Source organism: Protopterus annectens, chromosome 9.part0, assembly GCF_019279795.1.
Source record: "Protopterus annectens isolate FY-2018-M chromosome 9.part0, PAN1.0, whole genome shotgun sequence".
NCBI classification, from domain to species: domain Eukaryota; kingdom Metazoa; phylum Chordata; order Ceratodontiformes; family Protopteridae; genus Protopterus; species Protopterus annectens.
The window spans coordinates 1122949914-1122967921 of NC_056743.1; the positions used below are offsets into that span (position 1 = coordinate 1122949914).

The 18008-nt window shown below is 40.0% G+C and overlaps 1 protein-coding gene across 2 annotated transcripts in view; it reads right to left on the reverse strand.

Moving 5' to 3' along the window:
- Window positions 1-18008, reverse strand: part of NCKAP1L (NCK associated protein 1 like) — a 1498172-nt gene that overhangs the window by 695815 nt on the left and 784349 nt on the right. For both annotated transcript variants that reach the window (XM_044083976.1, XM_044083975.1), the window contains one exon: window positions 21-166. In XM_044083976.1, the coding sequence (XP_043939911.1) occupies window positions 21-166 (146 nt within the window). The remainder of the gene's footprint in view (window positions 1-20; window positions 167-18008) is intronic.

Here is an 18008-nt window from a genome sequence, read left to right on the forward strand (position 1 = left end):
AAGCTGTATTTTGTACATACCATAATGTGTATAGATCTGAAGTATCTGAAATCAGCCCCTCTAATGAATCCAACAACTTGGTGTGGAACACAATTAGATTCATCACTTTACCCAGGTCAGTGTTCTCCCTCAGAGACAAAGGCGCCTTCAATACACTGCTGTATGCCTAGAAAAGAAAAAAATATTATTTAGAATTATTTTCAGCAATAAATGAAAGACAGTTGAAAAGCAGAAAATGCTGAAAATAAACGTTCATAATATGCTTAAAACAAAAAAAGTCCAAGTGAAGATTAAGGGGCCAAGACTGATCACCCATCCTGAGAGAAGGAGGCTGCCTTGGGTTGCTGCAATGGTGAGTTTCATGCTGCAAACAGTATAGTGTTTGGTAGGGAGATTGTGTATGAGTGGAAGTGAAGTATACAGCTCCCAGAGGCAGTCGTTGTGGAGATCAGTCTGTCGCAGGGTTGTGGGGTTAGGGCTCACTCCCCAGCAATGTTATAATGCCAGAGCAGTGTCCTTGAACTCCTCACCAGACCAGTTTATGGGTTGACTGGATCCAAGAGGAGGTTAAGGTGGGTTCAGTAGACTTAATGAATGAAGGCAGGAGCTTGTAGCAACTGATGGTCAGCTGCAGGGAGGTAAATAGGGAAAAATGATAAGGGGAAGGAGTGCTGGGGAAGGTTATGTGAGAAAGTAGACATGGACAGTACAGAAAGACTAGGTGAATAAAGAAAATGATCATAAGGCTGTGAAGATGTGCAGTAGGACATGGAAATACTTAATGATCAAAGGACTAAATCATTCCTTGACAGACACACTTGACAACAGCAATCTGCTAGCTGTTGTGAGTTATTATGAGCTGAAGAGTCATCTGATCAGTCAGGGTGCTACAGTGAATCCCTGCACTCTGATAATACACCAGTTAAGGTTTAACAAAAAAGCAGCAGCTAAACAGATTCCAAACAAGGAAGGAGATAGGAAGTGCTGTTGTTTGTCCAACATTTTCTCTAAATAAAGTCTAAGATCACACTATAGCCTAAATTAAAAAAACAATATAATATTATTCTTTGTGACTGGTAGCCTCTACATATGGAACTAACTTCTACATATGGAAGAATCAGTGATGGATCCTCCCCACTGCCATGGGCAGCAGATCAAACACTGCATTCAATCAATTCAGAAGTGAAACTTGCAATGTTTCTCTAAGCAATAGCTACATTCCACCAATGATGTAAATAACTTTTAAATACTGCAAATACTATTACCAGTTACCTAAGGGAATACCTTTCTCATATTCCCTTATTGAACAACCATACTGATGTACTGTAGGTTATAAGTTTATTGGCCAAAAGATAACAACTGTATACTCTTTACCATCACAGTGTATTGCTTTTACAACCATTTTGCATAATGAAATTCTACAACCTCACCAAGCAGTTTAGAATACACACATCTGTATATACAAATATATACAAGTATCATAATCTTCATTTTACTCAAGAACATTTAACCAGTTAAATACACTTCTCTAAAGACCAGCCCCGAAAATTCCAATTTGTCATGGTAGCTAGTGAGAGCCTATGAACGGATTGCAAGCTTTTTCTGAAATGCAGTGACCTCAACAGTAGATTATAAGTAAGAAGGTGGAGAGTATCTCCCCCAACGTGGGGGTGTGAGGAGGCAAATCTGTATTGTTCCCTCAGTCTTTCTCATTGTGTTGGTCTTCATACACTCTTGATCATAATGACACCTACCGACATCCCCATTAGAAGACTGCTGTTACACCAACACCCATAGTTTCTGAGCTGCAGTGTGTAATCAGCGTTTTCACGTGTCCATGAAATTCTTCACTGTTTGCTCCCTGACGTCCTGGTGCACTACCCTTTTTAATAATCAGCCCATACTCATACAGGTCTCTCACCATGTAGCAAATCTACATGCAATCATTGCAAATAACTCCACACCAGGCAAGAGCTCCTGTGTCAGTATAATCCACATGTATTACATTGTCTTCTCCTTCTTCAGCCCTCTCCTTGCCATTTCTTGCCCCTTGGTTCTCATATTTAATAACTATGTCTTTTTCTCTTACACATTTTTAAGGTTGAGTGGGTGATATTGTTTCATTTCATTTTTAAGTATTAATAAGTATTAACAGTGCCTCCTAAATTAATAATGCTTGCTCTTTGTTGCCCTACAAATTTGGGGATAATTTGTTGAGCACCATATATTTTATTGCAGAATAACCGGAATGCTGCCTGCTAACAAGAAATGTTACTCAATATAATGGATAAAAAAATACATTTTTCCAAAATATTCCTTCAAATATCACAACTTCATAACCTTCATAACAGCTTTCCTAATGTACCATAGATAATGTAAACAGCTAAAATAAATCCCAGACACCGCATTGAATATTACAGTCAGATCCTTTAATTAATTTACTTGGTTTCCCAAAAAGAAGGCTTTTTTCTTGAGTTATAAGCAGATGTCACACATGCTGAAAGCCCTTTGGACAGTGTTATCTTGGACACTGTTTCCTAATCTGGAGGGAATGAAAGAAATAACAATTGTGAATCCTTTCTGATAGATTTTGTAAGGTGAAGGTAGAGGCATAACTGCCTATGGACATCTAAAGTATGAAGACGTTATATGCCTTGGATATGATGGTTTACAAAGAAAACTGGAAGACAAATGGGTGGACAGAAGCAACTTTTGGAGTGAAGGAAAGACTGTCTCAATGAAATTCTATATTTGTAGAAAAAAATAAACAGGGTTCTTGTAAAAGTTCTTCTTGCTGAGGTGATAGCTACCAGGAATAATGATTTTCAGGAGGGGAATTTCATTTTGGCTGAAGAAGTTGGTTCAAAACAATAGCATGTTAAAGTTTGGAGAACAAAATTAATGTCCCAAGGGGGTGATGGATATTTCATGGGAGGATGAAAGAGAAATGTTCCCCTTGAGGAAGAGATTGCACATTTTTTTGCTGTGAATGAGGAAGATTGAAATCTTGTATGAACGTATTAGGTAGGTGCCAGCTGTGTTTTAACAGCACAATAGTTGGAGCCAGCAGCAAATGCTATGAAAGAAGGTGAAGAAAAGGAAGGATTGGGACAGAGATGGGATCTGTTCCTTGGCTGGATGCTCATAATGAGAAATGTTTTCACTGGATCAGAGACATACCCTCTCCACCTTTTAACGCATGAAACCGGGACAAAGCCATAAATAATGCAGGGATAAAGGTCCAAAATCAGGGACCAATTTTACTCATTGCTTTTCTAATCTTAAGAAAGTTGTTAGAATTGTGAGAGTAAAGAACAGGTTAAAATGGATTTCTGTGGATTTTTCTGAAAATGTGAAATAAATGTTTTGCATTTCAGTGCACTCAGCTAGAACTCAGTTACCTAACTTGGCAAAATTATATAGCTTGACATTCATTGTTAATAAGAATCAGAAGTAAAATATTTTATCTTTTATAAACTATGCAGTTTTGTAAAATTATTATCTACAAGCAGGTTAAGATGAACTCTTGTATACAGCTGTGTCTCGTCAACATGATACGCAAAGATAGGCCAAGGACGAAGGAGTTATTCTTCATGAACAGAATGTTTAAAATATGTAAAACAAACTGTCAGCATACCAGCTTGAAAAGGAAGACTTATTATTCTGGCAAATTCTCAAAACTGCTGATGCAGGCAGAAAAGACACTATAAAGATTGGGACTTTTTCTTTTGTATCAGAGACTTTGATTATTCTATTCTTGCAGACCTAAAACTGTAAGCTGAAGTATGTTTTTGATGTATATACCTTTAATTGTGCAGTAAATGAATGTTGTAACAGCAGAACTGTCTCAGTGTCTTCCTTGAGTAAAGGTACAGATTACCTGAATAGTGTAGTATAACTAACAGTGGCGAGACCAGTCCAGTCCAAACAACCAGGGGGTGACCTGAAGAGGTGCCTCTCACAGTGTGAAATTCCAGTGCAGACTTTCTTAGAATCGATTCTTCTCTTTCTAAACTTTGTCCATTGACTGGAGGACAAAACACTGCATTGCAGTACAGAGCAGTACAGTAATTTTTCTTCAGACAGATGGTGACCCATGAGGTATGAAAATACTACTGCCAAAATTTTTATATCACCAGCATCTAGTGAAAGATAGCAGAGAATTTTCCCACAACTGATCTTAGTGTCAAGACTGGCCACCTTTTCCTGAACATTTCTGGTATTTTCTTCTGTTTTTCTTTTAACAATGAATGCAATTCATGAAAATGCTAAGACATGCACTCAGTCTTTTACTTTTGATGTGTCTGAACCATATAAATGTGTGGAATTATTTAAATACATGGTATGATCAGCATGTTAGCATCTGTAAGTCTTTACTAGGGAAAACTGACAATCCAGCATTATGTAAGTGGATCTTTGCCTTTGATTGGTATGTACGTAAGGCAAAAGTGCCACAGAATGTACAAAAATGTGCTATTTGCAATGATTTAAATGTTAATTTTTGCATGCCTTGTCATAAATGTATTGTACAAAACCTGGAACACAACTAGGATAAAGTAATGCCTGAAGCACAGACAATGGTTCCTGTTTCTATATATCCTGTTGGAAAAGATTTATTAGAGGGTGATGCGGATATCAAAGTTTGTACTTTACAGTCTGATTTGCAGGAGTTTAAAGACTGGATTGCTAAATTTAACAACCAGCAGGATCCTGACCTTTTCAGACTTACTGTGATAAATGGAATTTGTCTGGTAAACTGCATGCTGACACAGCTGAACGCACAAAATAATTTTCTTAGTTTTTGAAAGTCTCACTGACTGAAATTAAGACCTTTACACAAACTGTTATTGAACAGGGCAGTAAAGCTATTGGTATGATAGAATGAGTAAAATTGTCTGTTTGCAAGAAAAATATGACAAGCAACTGGCTGGCGCACAGCATGACATAACTGTTGCTAGGGAGGAAATAAACACATTACAAGCTCAGTTGGAGACACAGGAATCTGAAGCTGCTAGAGCAACAGACTTAGCTAATCAAGACCTTTTAAAATTAGAAGCCCTGTTAGAGGAATATCAATCTAAAACATTAGAAACTACTGCTACAAGTCCTATCATAGCCTCTGCAGGCTTTTCTGCTGAAGTTTATCTTCAGTCTAGGATGTTAGAAACTCTCCCTAAGTGGGATGAACAGAAGGGTATTTTTAATAACATGATTACTTTTGAAGCCTGGGTACTTAAAACTGTAGGCACTGTATGGAATGATACACTTGAACATTGTTTCTGAAATTTTATTCCACAATGTTTTATGGCTTATATTCAGCAATAGCAGTATCAAATACAAACTAAACACTTAAGAATGACAGCAGTTCTTTATGTGTTACAGCATTTTCCACCCGTCAATATTTTTTCAGACAGTTCATACATAGTTAATTATCTGCGGCTGCATATGTCTACATGGGCAAGGAGAGGGTTTGTTGATAACATGGGCAAACCATTCAAGCATGCTTCTGTGTTACAGACTATTTGGAATTTGGTTCGTAGTCAATCCCTTGTGGGTTGCTACAGTATCTTAAAAGAAAAAGCTCATCAGAAAGCTACAAATTACATTTTTCAGTTAAATAACTATGCTGATCAGATGGCAAAAAAGGCAGCAAAGGAAGGAATGCAATTGTATCCTACAGAACACCTTTCCAGTGTACCAGATAAAACCACTGCAGTACATTCCATACAGACATTTTCAGTTCAGAATTTCCAACATGATTTGCTGCAGATCCAAACTAAGTTTGAACTGCATGAAGAGTTAGAAAAATATATTCTTGCAGGAGAAAGTCCAGGGCAATATTCTGCAAAATATTTTGGATGGTTCTAGTTTTCCTTATATAACGTACCATCAGACATGACAGTTAGTGAAATTTAATTATCAGGTATTGGGACATTTGGGTACACAGATGTTATGGTCCATTGTAAAGAACAAGTACTGACATCCACAGTTAAAGAAAATCTGTGATTTAGTGCATGATGAATGCTTAATATATTTGCAGGTTAATGCTCAAGTGAAAAAAAAACGATGTTACTAAGGGTGATTCCAGTGGATGGACCTTGGTATGCCATCCAAATTGACTTTGCAGGTCCATTATCTCCAGCTAAAGGTGGGCACAGGTATCTTCTAGTGGTAGTTGATGTTTTTTTCAAAATGGGTAGAAGCAATTCTTACAAAAACAATGATGGCTAAGGCTATGGCAGAAGCCTTATGGAAAAACATTTTTTGTCATTGGGGATGGCCATGAGTTATATAACGGGCCACAATTTTTCAGTAAAATGATGACAGCTTTGTTTGATTTGCTTGGTATCCAGCAATGACTTCATGTTCCTTACCATCCCCAGTCTAATGGGATAGTTGAAAGAATGGACAGGACTTTTAAGGAACGCCCTACGAAAGCCTGCTTGGAAAAGGGCGTAAATTGGGTAAAACATTTGCCTGAAATCTTGCTGGGTGTCAGAGCAATTCCACACAGTAAAACAGGGATCTCACCTTTTGAAGTCATGGCAGGTAGAAAAATGCCTGCACAACTGCCATTCGATCCTACTGTTAGTACAAACAGACCATTATTAGAAATTACACATCATCATCAATAGTTAAAAGATATTTCTGAATTGTGTCAAAGCCTATCAAAAATGCAAGCATTCAAATTACGGTCAAAGGATCCTGTTATGCCAGAAGAAAACCTTCCCTCTGGGACACAGGTATTGATCAAGATGTTCCAGACGGACAGTCCGTGGGATAGTAATTGGCAAGGACCCTTTGAAATAATTACTCAGTTAGGACCTCTAGTGTACAAAGTTAAAGGAGAGAAAAAGAGCAAAATAATTCTTGTTGATAAAGATCATTTAAAAGTCATTAAGTGACTTCATGTTTTGTTTTTTTTTTTTGTAGACTCACGGCAAATGCCAAGTCTAAAACAGTTGAAAAAGCATCTATTAAAACAACTTTTCAGATTAATACCACTCATGTGGAAAGGTTATATTATTGTACATAATGAAGATTCTGTTTGTTATTGTACTGACTGTACTCATTGGAGCCCTTGGGGTAGGGTGTCAAACAGAAGAAATGCATGTTTGGAAAATAAACAATGACAATAATACTGTACAGCTAGGTTGGAATGATTGCTCAAAGATAAATCGATTTTGTGGGCAAAGACAGCAGGACAACTTTATTTGTCCATATAATGCTACTTTTATCTTCTGGTACATAAAGATTTCCAGTAACGTTACCTTTTGGTCCATGGTTAGGGGTCATTATTACATTCAACCAAATAGTCCTAAGGTAACCCTTGAACTTGATTCCAAAGATTCTATTAAATGTTGTCAATTTCCTATATTTTATTTGGGAAAAGGAGAAAATTCAAGGAAATATCCAACATCAATACAACGGCTAATCTTCACCTATGTGAAGAAGTGTGGTAATCATACTATACAGGGAATTAGTATTCCTCCCAATAATACAAAAGTACAACTAAATTTTACTACTGGAGTTTCTGTAATATGTACTAATACCACAGTCATTACAGGCAGCATACATTGGGCATATGTTCTGTCAATATTAACAGGTAAACCTACTTCTGTTTATACAGACCATTTGGTTAAAATCCCTTCTACCTGTAAAAAGGTAGGCAGACCGTATCAAGAGGTTGTAGCACATTTTAACATCACATTCCCATTGCAATGAATATCACAGTAAATTTTCACATAGAGTCTTTCTGCAGACACTTGGTGATCAAGTGAAGAGTATGAAAGGAGTAGAGAAGTGTGGTAGGCCACTGACAGACCAGAGTGCCCCTTGGTAACTGACCCTTTGGAGGCACCAGAGCAAAGTAGCTGCTTCATTTGGTACTGGACAGGAAAGCAAAAGATACTGCAACAATGGTGGCCCAATAGCTGTGTTACTGTAGGAGTGACAGACCACATATGAGGCATTAGAATGGATCTGCTGATCCTTACTATCAGAAAACAGTGCAAAGCTATCACCCGTTGCTGCACTGGCATGTCCTGTCTGCATAGGGGATAGGATCTGTTTTTTCCTTGCTTCTTGGGGTACCGGATTACTGACATGATGGCTGAATGGATGGAAATCACCCCTGGTGGAAGGTAGTCCTGAATAGCTTGGAACACTAGTAGAACTTCACTGATTTCCAGGATGCTGATGTGAAGGTTGGCCTCTAAGTCTGTACAGTTTCCTTGGACCGTTCTCCCCTCTTAATGCCTGCTCACCCTTATGATCATTGCCACTGAAGTGGGAAGGACAAAGGGTCACACTAGAAAAACCTTAGGAAATTCTACCACCAGTTTAGGTGCTGTCTGCAGGTTGTTGACAGACAGACTGGGGTACTCACAGTGTTTGATAGCAGAGACCGCTGCACATTGAGAGTCTGTTGCTGCAACCTTGTTTAAAGTCAAGCATGTGGAATAGAAGTAGGAGGATCCCATAAATCTGAGGAACTTTAAGACTAGAGCAATTGTAGGAGAATGAATGATCTAGCAGAGTGGATACTGATTTCATTAATGACATAAGCCTTTCATTTGGTAAGTTTAATAGGCAAAAAGATGTGTCCAGAGAGTGGCCAATAAACACCAATGTCTGAGAAGGCTGATGTTGGTACATTTCCATATTCACTGAATGGAGACACCTAAGGACAGGAACAGCTGAAGCAAGTAATCTCTGGCAGCTAGAAAGGACCTCATTTACATTGCAACCAGATGTCAGTTATCTAGACATGGAATATGCAAATCCCTGTAGGTCTCAGATGAACTGCAACTACTGCCATGTACTTGTAAACACCCAGGAAAAGGGGTGAGACCAGTTGACAAGACTGTAAACTGATTGCAATTGATTTTAGCTGGGACTGTAAGAGTGTCCTGGACTCCTTGGCATGTACAGGAAGGCATTCTTGATGTCTATTGAGTACATCCAGTTATTCCCTTTTAGGCAGCACACAATGGTTTGCGCCATGACTGATTTAGGCCACTGGCATCTAGAACAGCCTTAGGTCCATGGTTTTATCTGGAACTAAAATGACTCTGGATTAGACTGTGGACCCTTTCTGGTATGATGGTACCTCTTGGAAGGTTCTTTTTGTAAGAGAGAGAAACAGTCTCTGACTCCACTAACAGAGTGGCAGAAAGAGAAACATCTAGGAGTGGCAGAGACTTGTTTAGGAATGATGGAAATGAGAATGCTATAGCCTATGGATACTATTCTCCTCACCAGTTTCTCTTGTCTGATGGCCATCCATGCATTGCAGTAAAGAGATAACTGGCTCCTGATTGCCTCCAGAGAGGAGAGGTCAGGCAATTCTTCAAAAGCATTGAGGTTACTTCCCAGAGAAGGGACCTCTGAATCCAAGGTTTTGAGGGCAATATCTGTTGTTAGGGCAGTATCCATTGGAGGGACCACCTCTGCCTCAGCCACTGTTGTCAAAAGAATTGCCAAAGGGTAGATGTTGAGACTTCCTGAACAAGAGCCGATATTATTGGCTCTATTTGCAGCTTTTCTCAACCCACTCCAGTGAAGGACGAGCACCAGCCCAAAAAGCAGCCAGCCTTAACCATTACTTTGAGACATATCCTGTAGCCGATATTATTGGCTCTATTATTTGTGGCTTTTCTCAACCCCTTCCAGTGAATGACGAGCACCAGCCCAAAAAGCAGCCAGCCTTAACCATTATTTTGAGACATATCCTGTATCTGATATTATTGGCTCTATTATTTGTGGCTTTTTCTCAGCCCCCTCCAGTGAATGACAAGCACCAGCCCAAAAAGCAGCCAGCCTTAACCATTACTTTGAGACATATCCTGTATCCGATATTATTGGCTCTATTATTTGTGGCTTTTCTAAACCCCCTCTAGTGAAGGATGAGCATCATCCCAAAAAGCAGCCAGCCTTAACCATTACTTTGAGACATATCCTCTAGCCAATATTATTGGCTCTATTATTTGTGGCTTTTTCTCAACCCCATCCAGTGAAGGATGAGCACTAGCCCAAAAAGCAGCCAGCCTTAACCATTACTTTGAGACATATCCTGTATCCGATATTATTGGCCCTATTATTTGTGGCATTTCTAAATCCCCTCTAGTGAAGGACGAGCATCATCCCAAAAAGCAGCCAGCCTTAACCATTACTTTGAGACATATCCTGTAGCTGATATTATTGGATCTCTTATTTGCAGCTTTTCTCAACCCCCTCCAGCGAAGAACAAGCAACAGCCCAAAAAGCAGCCAGCCTTAACTATTACTTTGAGACATATCCTGTAGCCAATATTATGTATGTTAATTATATCACCTAAAAACTGTACTGTTTGATACACAAACATACATTGCTTTTGTTTGTAACTGTAGCTGTAAATCGTACTGCCCTGGCTGGCACACCTTATCAAAGGCTTGCAAGTAGATTTCTCTCTGTGGTGTAGACACTTTTTACTTATTGAGTCTCACCTCTATTCCAGTGCTTGTTTTTTTTTTTAGTTTTCCCCCCTAGCATACCTCTCTTTTGTCTAATACTTTCACTTTTTACTATATTTCCTTCCCGCTTAACAGAACTTTTCTTTCTCACAAGGAACACAGTTCTCTCTCTCTAGCCCACTACAAGTTACTTCATGGTAGATACCTTGTTACATGTTCTTTTCTGAACACCTCACCAGTACTACACTGTAATCCCTTCTACTCCCCTGTCCCATTAGAAAATATATAGTAACTTTTGCAAAACTGACCTGTTAGTCTACATCAGCTTACTGATTTTTATTTTGTTACTGCACTGCCCAACAGTTTCCATCTGCTCCGTTCGCCCTAGCTACACTTGGGCTCACACTGCTCCTCTACACTACCCCCATTCCCACCCACCCCCACTCTCTAAATTTATAGTCAATTAGTCACTCCTTCTACTGTCACAAACACCTCCTCTTCCTTACTCCCCACCCTCTCACCCAGTCTCATTAATCCATCAACTCCCCTTTTACATCCCCTCCCTTAAATTTTTCTCTCTAATCTACTCCCATACCTCATCAGCCACACCTACACCAATACTCTCACTAACAGTTCCACACCTCCTACTTTCCACTTACCTATCTGAGCCTACCTCACTCCCTTACACACTAGCATGCAACTTCACCTCACAGTCCCATACATCTCTATTCTAATATGCCTTCTCTACCTAACCTGTACTGCCTTAAACCACTACATATATAAATTTCAAAACCAACACCCCCCTCACATACTAGCACATATCAACAGCCATACTTGCACAATATTAATATAAGTCCCCAACTGTTCCAAACTCCAACCTTCAATCTATTTTCCCCTAAACATATTGAGCCCTCACAACTTAATCTTCCCAACATCAGATTCCATCTAATTATCTCCAAACTAAATAATCTTTTACTCCACAGTCTTACACACATAAAACTACAGGCAGACATCCACACCAACCCAGGCCCAAACTGTACATTACCCACTTCTCAACCACAGCTCCTTCTCCCAGTAAACCAATACCTCTCAAAACTTAAGAGCAGCTCTCTCCTACCAAAAGTTTCAAATTCAGATCTACTGATTACTAACTTTAATCTAAGGAGCATCATAGGTTCATAGGTAGGTACTAGGCTATCAGCCCAAGGGCCTATGTAAGCATAGCCAACAAGGTTCCCTAGCTTACGCCACCAAAGAAAGTTATTTTCCTGTGCCATTATCGAGCAGAGACAAAGAAGTGATCCACGGGGAGTATTTCCTATCTCCCATCCACTCATCAAGATTTTTCTTGAAGAATGCTAATGAAGAACTTTGCTTGACATAGATGGGTAGCCTGCTCCAGAGTATGGGAAGTCTCTGGGACAGGAATCTATCCCTCCAGCATGTCCTGTTTATTGTGGTGACAAGGTTTAGGTCCCTAGAGCATATAGCTGAGAAGGATTGGGATTTCTTTTGGTGTAGCATTTCCAACAACTCTGGGTTTGACATAGCTTTATATGTTAGGCAGATATCCCCTCGGAGTAGGCGATAAGCTACAGAGTAAAGCTGGAGTTTTTTGAGATGGCCAGTAGAAGGCATTTGTTTGAGGCCAGTAATCCTCTTTGTGAGATACTTCTGTGGCCTTTCCAGCTGCTGATGTCTTGTGAGGTACATTCCAAAAGGGGCGTTGTACTCTATAATAGGTCTAATGAGTGCCGAGTAGAGGGGAATAATGACCTCTTTTTGCTGTGTGCCATTCTGTGGGCACAAAGCCTGATGCAAGGCTATTATTGAACATGGTGCTTAAGTGTGGAGCCAGTTCATTCTGAAGTTCGTGTAAAACACAGCTGGTATGTTTTTCAGTCCCATGGATGATGTATTTTTGGCCTTAGAGAGTGCAGCTTTTACCTGCGTAGTTGTGATTACAGGGACTCTGCATTCATCCTGTATAGATATGGGCCCTTTAGGGGGTGATGGGGGGTAAAGTTAGCACTGAACCTATCTGTTAGGATGTTGGCAATATCAGTTGGTTCTGTAATTTTCATGCCGTTGTGCTGTAACTCAGAGCAGATCTGGGTGTTGCCATCAAGATTCTTGACATAGCTATAGAATGCTTTGTGGCTGTCCTTAGAATTAGTGGTTATTTTATTTTTGTAGCTAGCTTTGGAGGATCTTATAAGGGATCTCAGCTTCTTACTGAGGCTGACCAGGGAGCTGCTCCACTCATGGGATTTTACTCTCTTTTGCAACAGTTTCTTCCTGCTGTTGTACAGTTCGTTTATGGCAGGGGACCACCAGATTGGCTTCCTTTTTTTGGAGGATAGCGTCTTGGTTCTATTTGGGATAGGACGATCTATGCACTTGTGTAAGTGCTTATAGAGTGCATTTGTGTAGGATTCAGCAGTTGTAACTGTATTGTCCATTTGCATGGGTGTCATGAAGTTCACCACTTCTGTCTTAAGAAGCATGAAGTTGGCTTTGGAGAAAATTTTTACTGTGGTTTCCTTAATGGGGGGGTGGGGACAGGATGTGGATATCAAGGGTGATTAGCTTAAGGTTGGATCGGACCAACGAGGAGTTTGCTTCAGGTGTGGAGCACCAGTCACTCATGCTGGTAATGACTAGGTCTAGGATATTGTTGCCCCTGATGGGGGTGTGGATAAGTTGATCCAGGGCACTGGAGTTTATGAATTTCAGAAAGCCTTGAGCTAAGGCGTTGGTACATGAGTAGTTTTCCCAGTTAATGGTGGGGTAGTTGAAGTCACCCATTATTAGGGTGTTTGGTTGAACCCTAATATTTTCCAGTACATCAAGAAAAGAGGAGTGGGAATCCTGGGGCATGGTGGGGGATCTGTAACTAGCTACAATTTGGATTGCAGTTTTGCCCAGAGTTAGTTGCACTTGGATAACCTCAGATGCATTATGCTGTGCAACAAGTCTGGAGGTGTGGATATCCTTAATGAATATGGACACACCTTCGCCATTGGTGTTTCAAGCCTGGTTACATAGCCGAAAAGTGTGGTATGAGTTATAGCCTGGTAGTGTAGGGGTGCTCTCTGGAGCCTTGAACCAAGTCTCAGTCACTGCACAGATACTGATGTTTTCCATTTTAAGGAGTGCCTCGAATGAGTGCATTTTGAGATTTAGACTTCTAGCATTGAGTAGCATTACCCTCAGTTTTTGCTTGCCTATTCCTGTTATGGTGGTGAATTTGTCATTTGAACCTTGCCTAAAAAAGGCACTATAGGGGCGGCAAGAGCCTTAGCCAGTATTCAGAATCCCAGGAATGACAGATGCAAGCCATGTCTGGAAAAGCATGGTGGTCTGTCGACCATGTCATCCCAAGCAGACAGATACTGGATCCCCTTAGAATGACACCAGAAGCTTAGCCAATTGTGGAAGTCAATCATTTTGTCCTTGTACTGCGGTATCATTCTGGGCGATGGCTGAATGCTACTCAGGGCTAGGGTCATACCTGCCTAGGCTACAAGGTCGGAGAGCTCTTCCATGTCTCTTTTCATGTAGTCCAGGGAGGTACATCTCAGGTCATTCACACCAACATGGACAATGACAGAGTCATATTTGTACTTGTTGTGGAGTGACCTGAGTGCGTGGGTTATGTGGCGGACCCTGGCACCCAGCAGGCAGCTGACAGTAACCTTCTCCTTGTTTAGCCTGGTGAGTGTGACATCAGTTTGCCTGACTATAGAGTCACCTATGACTAGTGTGTTTGGTACTTTGTTTTGTCTTATTGGCTGTGGTTGAATGGCACACTGAGTCTGTGGGCTATGTGTCATTTGCTTGTGTTGGGGGAAGGAGGTTGCTTGCGTTTCTGCTTTGGAGGTCTCTGTTGCTTAGACAGATTATTATTGAGAGCCTCCACGAATGTTTTTGTGTTACTATGTGTGGATTTTGGTGATGTAGATTTAGTGAGACTACGTGATGAGTGTGGTGTAGTGCAAATGTTTACCTTCTCCTCTTGACTGTCAAGTTCAGTTTTGGTTGGAGAGAGCTTTATCTCCAGTTTGGCTAGTAAGTGCATCTCTCACAGGTTGTAGTGTTGTGTGGTAGGAGGAGTGGGTTATCTGTGTACATGAGGCAATTTCTACATTGCCTCAAGATGCCCAGATTCATCAGATATACAGGAGAGAACACTGGGAGCTGACCCTTGGACATGCCTGAATAAAAAAAATATTTTCCTCTAGATAAGTGAGGAAAGTGAGTACAAGAGCTGTTTTTTTTCTAAGCAAGTGAGAAAAGTAAGTACAAAAACTGTTTTCCTCTAGGTAATGAGGAAGGTTGAGTGCTGTAGTAATTAGTAGCTTATTTAGTGCTTACAAATTCTGAACAAGTGCTGAGCACGAATAAGCAAATTTAAGTGGTAAAACTAAGAATCTGTATCTGCACTAAATGAGTTACAGGACAGAAACAAGTGCAAAGGCAGGCTTTCAAATCAGAAAGTAGAGAGAGATGGAAAGTATTGCCCAAACCGACAATAACTACAATTTCTGGGCCAGAACCACTCCTTATGTGGTAGACAGGTTACCTAGTGCTTACTACTCCCACTCATAAGCTAGAAGGCTTCCCTCCAACACAGAAAGGCTTGGGAGGCTCAGAAGCTTACATACAATCCTGGATACAGCAAATCTGTATCTGGAACACTAGTTACAGGAAAGGTAGGAAACAGGCTTACAGTATTTTTTTTTAACAGAAAAGTAGCTAAAACAGCAGTAAAAACAATTCACATGCAGTGCAGGCTAGCACACGAGTATGTAGCAATATTAGACCAAACACAGTTTAAAAAATGCAATTAAATTAAAAAGGACTAAAAGCAAGTGCAGAAAGAGTTTATTAGGTAGAATGTGGTAATGAGATGTGACTGTGGGAGTGTCCCAATCTACAGTGGGGCGGGCAACTGCAAAAGCCATCAAATTTAAACTACAATCCAAAAATAGAAAGGCGGGTGGGACAAAACAGTTTCAGCAGAGATCTGAAAAACTAAAAGCAACAATTAACAGTACAAACTCTAAAACCCAAAAAATATACTCAGCTCTGTATATTTCCAGATAGATAAAGCAATCTCTCAGAACACCAAGACAACATAAACAAAAACACTGAATTTCATGCTATCCTGGCCACATTCTCTCAAGACACAGTAGTCATCACCGAAACTTGGCTAAACCCACACATCTAAGACTCAGAAATAACATACAGCAGTTATAATGTTATAAGACTTGACAGACTAAAAAAGAAAGGTGGAGGTGTTACAATCATGTTTAAAGACTCCCTAATACTAGACAAACCAAACTGCTCACCTCCTGACATCCCCAATGCAGAATTCCTCATCTCCTGCCTGAATATAAATGCCCAAAAATCCATAATAATCATTACTCCCTCTATGCCCCCTGGAAATAACCTTCACAACATAGAACTTCTACTCTCCTGGTCTTCCTCCTATTTTTCACAAGAAGCTATCATTTTAGGAGATTTTAACCTAGACTGGTTCTCCTGTTCCTCAGACAATCTGTCAGCCTTCATCCACCTCTAATTTCTCCCAAATCATAAACTCCCCCACTCGCACCGATAAACACAGTAAAAAAACAATCACTACTAGACTAGATACTAATAAGCCAAACTTCAAACACCAATCTGACTGCGTTCCCATAAGCATTAGCGACCACACCCCCACATTTCTGCTATGCAAAAAACTATATATCAAACCTCACAGTCCATTTAAATACGTACGTAGCAAAAAAACATTTCCCCCCCACCCTATTTAATCAGCTACTTCTGAACTGTGAATGGTCACCACTAACATACATACAACTAGATCATGCAGTAGAATTTTTTTTAACCACAATTTCCTTAAAATCCTAAATAGCCTTGCCCCAACAAGAAAAAATTGCACCAGAGCAAAACAACTGTCATGGCTATCCCCTGGAAGAAAACTACTAATTAAACAAAGGGACAAAGCAAGAGACCTCTCCCTATCCTCCAAAGACAAATCTATGCATATACATTACCAGCAACTTAGAAATCAAACTAAGGCAAAAATCAACCAGGACAAAAAATATTACTAACAATCCTCCTAACAAAAACACCTACAAAACACTCAAAAATTCTGGCAGAATATCAAACTCCTCCTCAACCCTGGCAGACTCCCCACCAACCTCTCCTTCCACTTCAAATACTTCTGAACCTCTAACCTCTCAGATCAACTCTTACTTCATAAACTCTATCTCCAGCCTGCTAAAATACCAGCAAAACTCTCCACTCACTACCCCCTCCCCTGCATCTAACTCAACAGACTCCCTCTCTTTTAAACCTATTTAAACATCCTTTATAAAACATATTCTAAGCAAGCTAAAACCTTGAAGCCTTGCTGCTGACCAGTTGCTAAATCAGTTCTTAAAAATCACAGTCTCATCTATTGCCTACCCTATCTCAATACTAATCAGTCGGTCTATCTCCAAACAATAGGTGCTCAACCTCTGGAAAATAGGCTACATCACCCCTCTCCACAATGGTGGCCCCTCCACAGAGATTGCAAATTTCCGCCCTATAGCAATATTCCCACCCATAGCCAAAATCCTTGAAAAGTGTATTCACCAACAACTCCTAGAACAACTTACATCAAATAACCTTCTAACTAACACACAGCATGGTTTCTGCCCCAAACACAGTACTAACACTGCCCTTTTTGCTTTCTCAAAGACCATTCACCATCTTATGAACAACTGTGAATTTGTCTTCGCTGTATTCCTAGATATGTCAAATGCTTTTGACACATATCCTACCAACATCTCCTAAACAAACTTGCCACTTTCATCCTCAGTCAACCCTTTCTTGGTTCCACAGTTAACTATCAAACTGACAATAGGCCACTAAATGGGACCAAAATCTCTCTCCTTTACTACCTGTCAACACAGGTGTTCCATAAGGGTCCATTCTGGGCCTCCTTCTGTTTATCATTTTTACAAATGATGTCATGTCAGCTACCAAATTAGTGACAATAATACAGTATGCTGATGACACTACTCTCATTGTATCTGCCCCATCCCCCCTAAAACTACAGGAAAAGACACAAAAAGCATTCCACGAAAAAGAATAATTTCTTACTAGCCATCAACTTATTCTCAACCCTAAGAAGACTAAGATAATAAACTTTACAAATAACGCTAAAAAGAACACCTCTCCCTCCATCCCTATTCTATTCACAAATGGCACAAAAATTGAACCTACTAACCAGGCCAAACTACTAGGTGTTATCATAGACAACCACCTAAAATTTGACATTCGTATATCCCGAACAATCAAAAAAGTCCATGCAAAACTCGGTGCTCTCTACAGAACAAAACCATACTTAACACCTCAAGCAAGACTAGCCACAGCTAGATCTCAGCTTCTGTCTACACTACTATACTGCTTACACATTTTCATCAACTTACGTAAAAATGACCTTCAAAACCTAGAATCCTGCTACAACAAAATAGCTAAGTTTGCAACCAATCCACC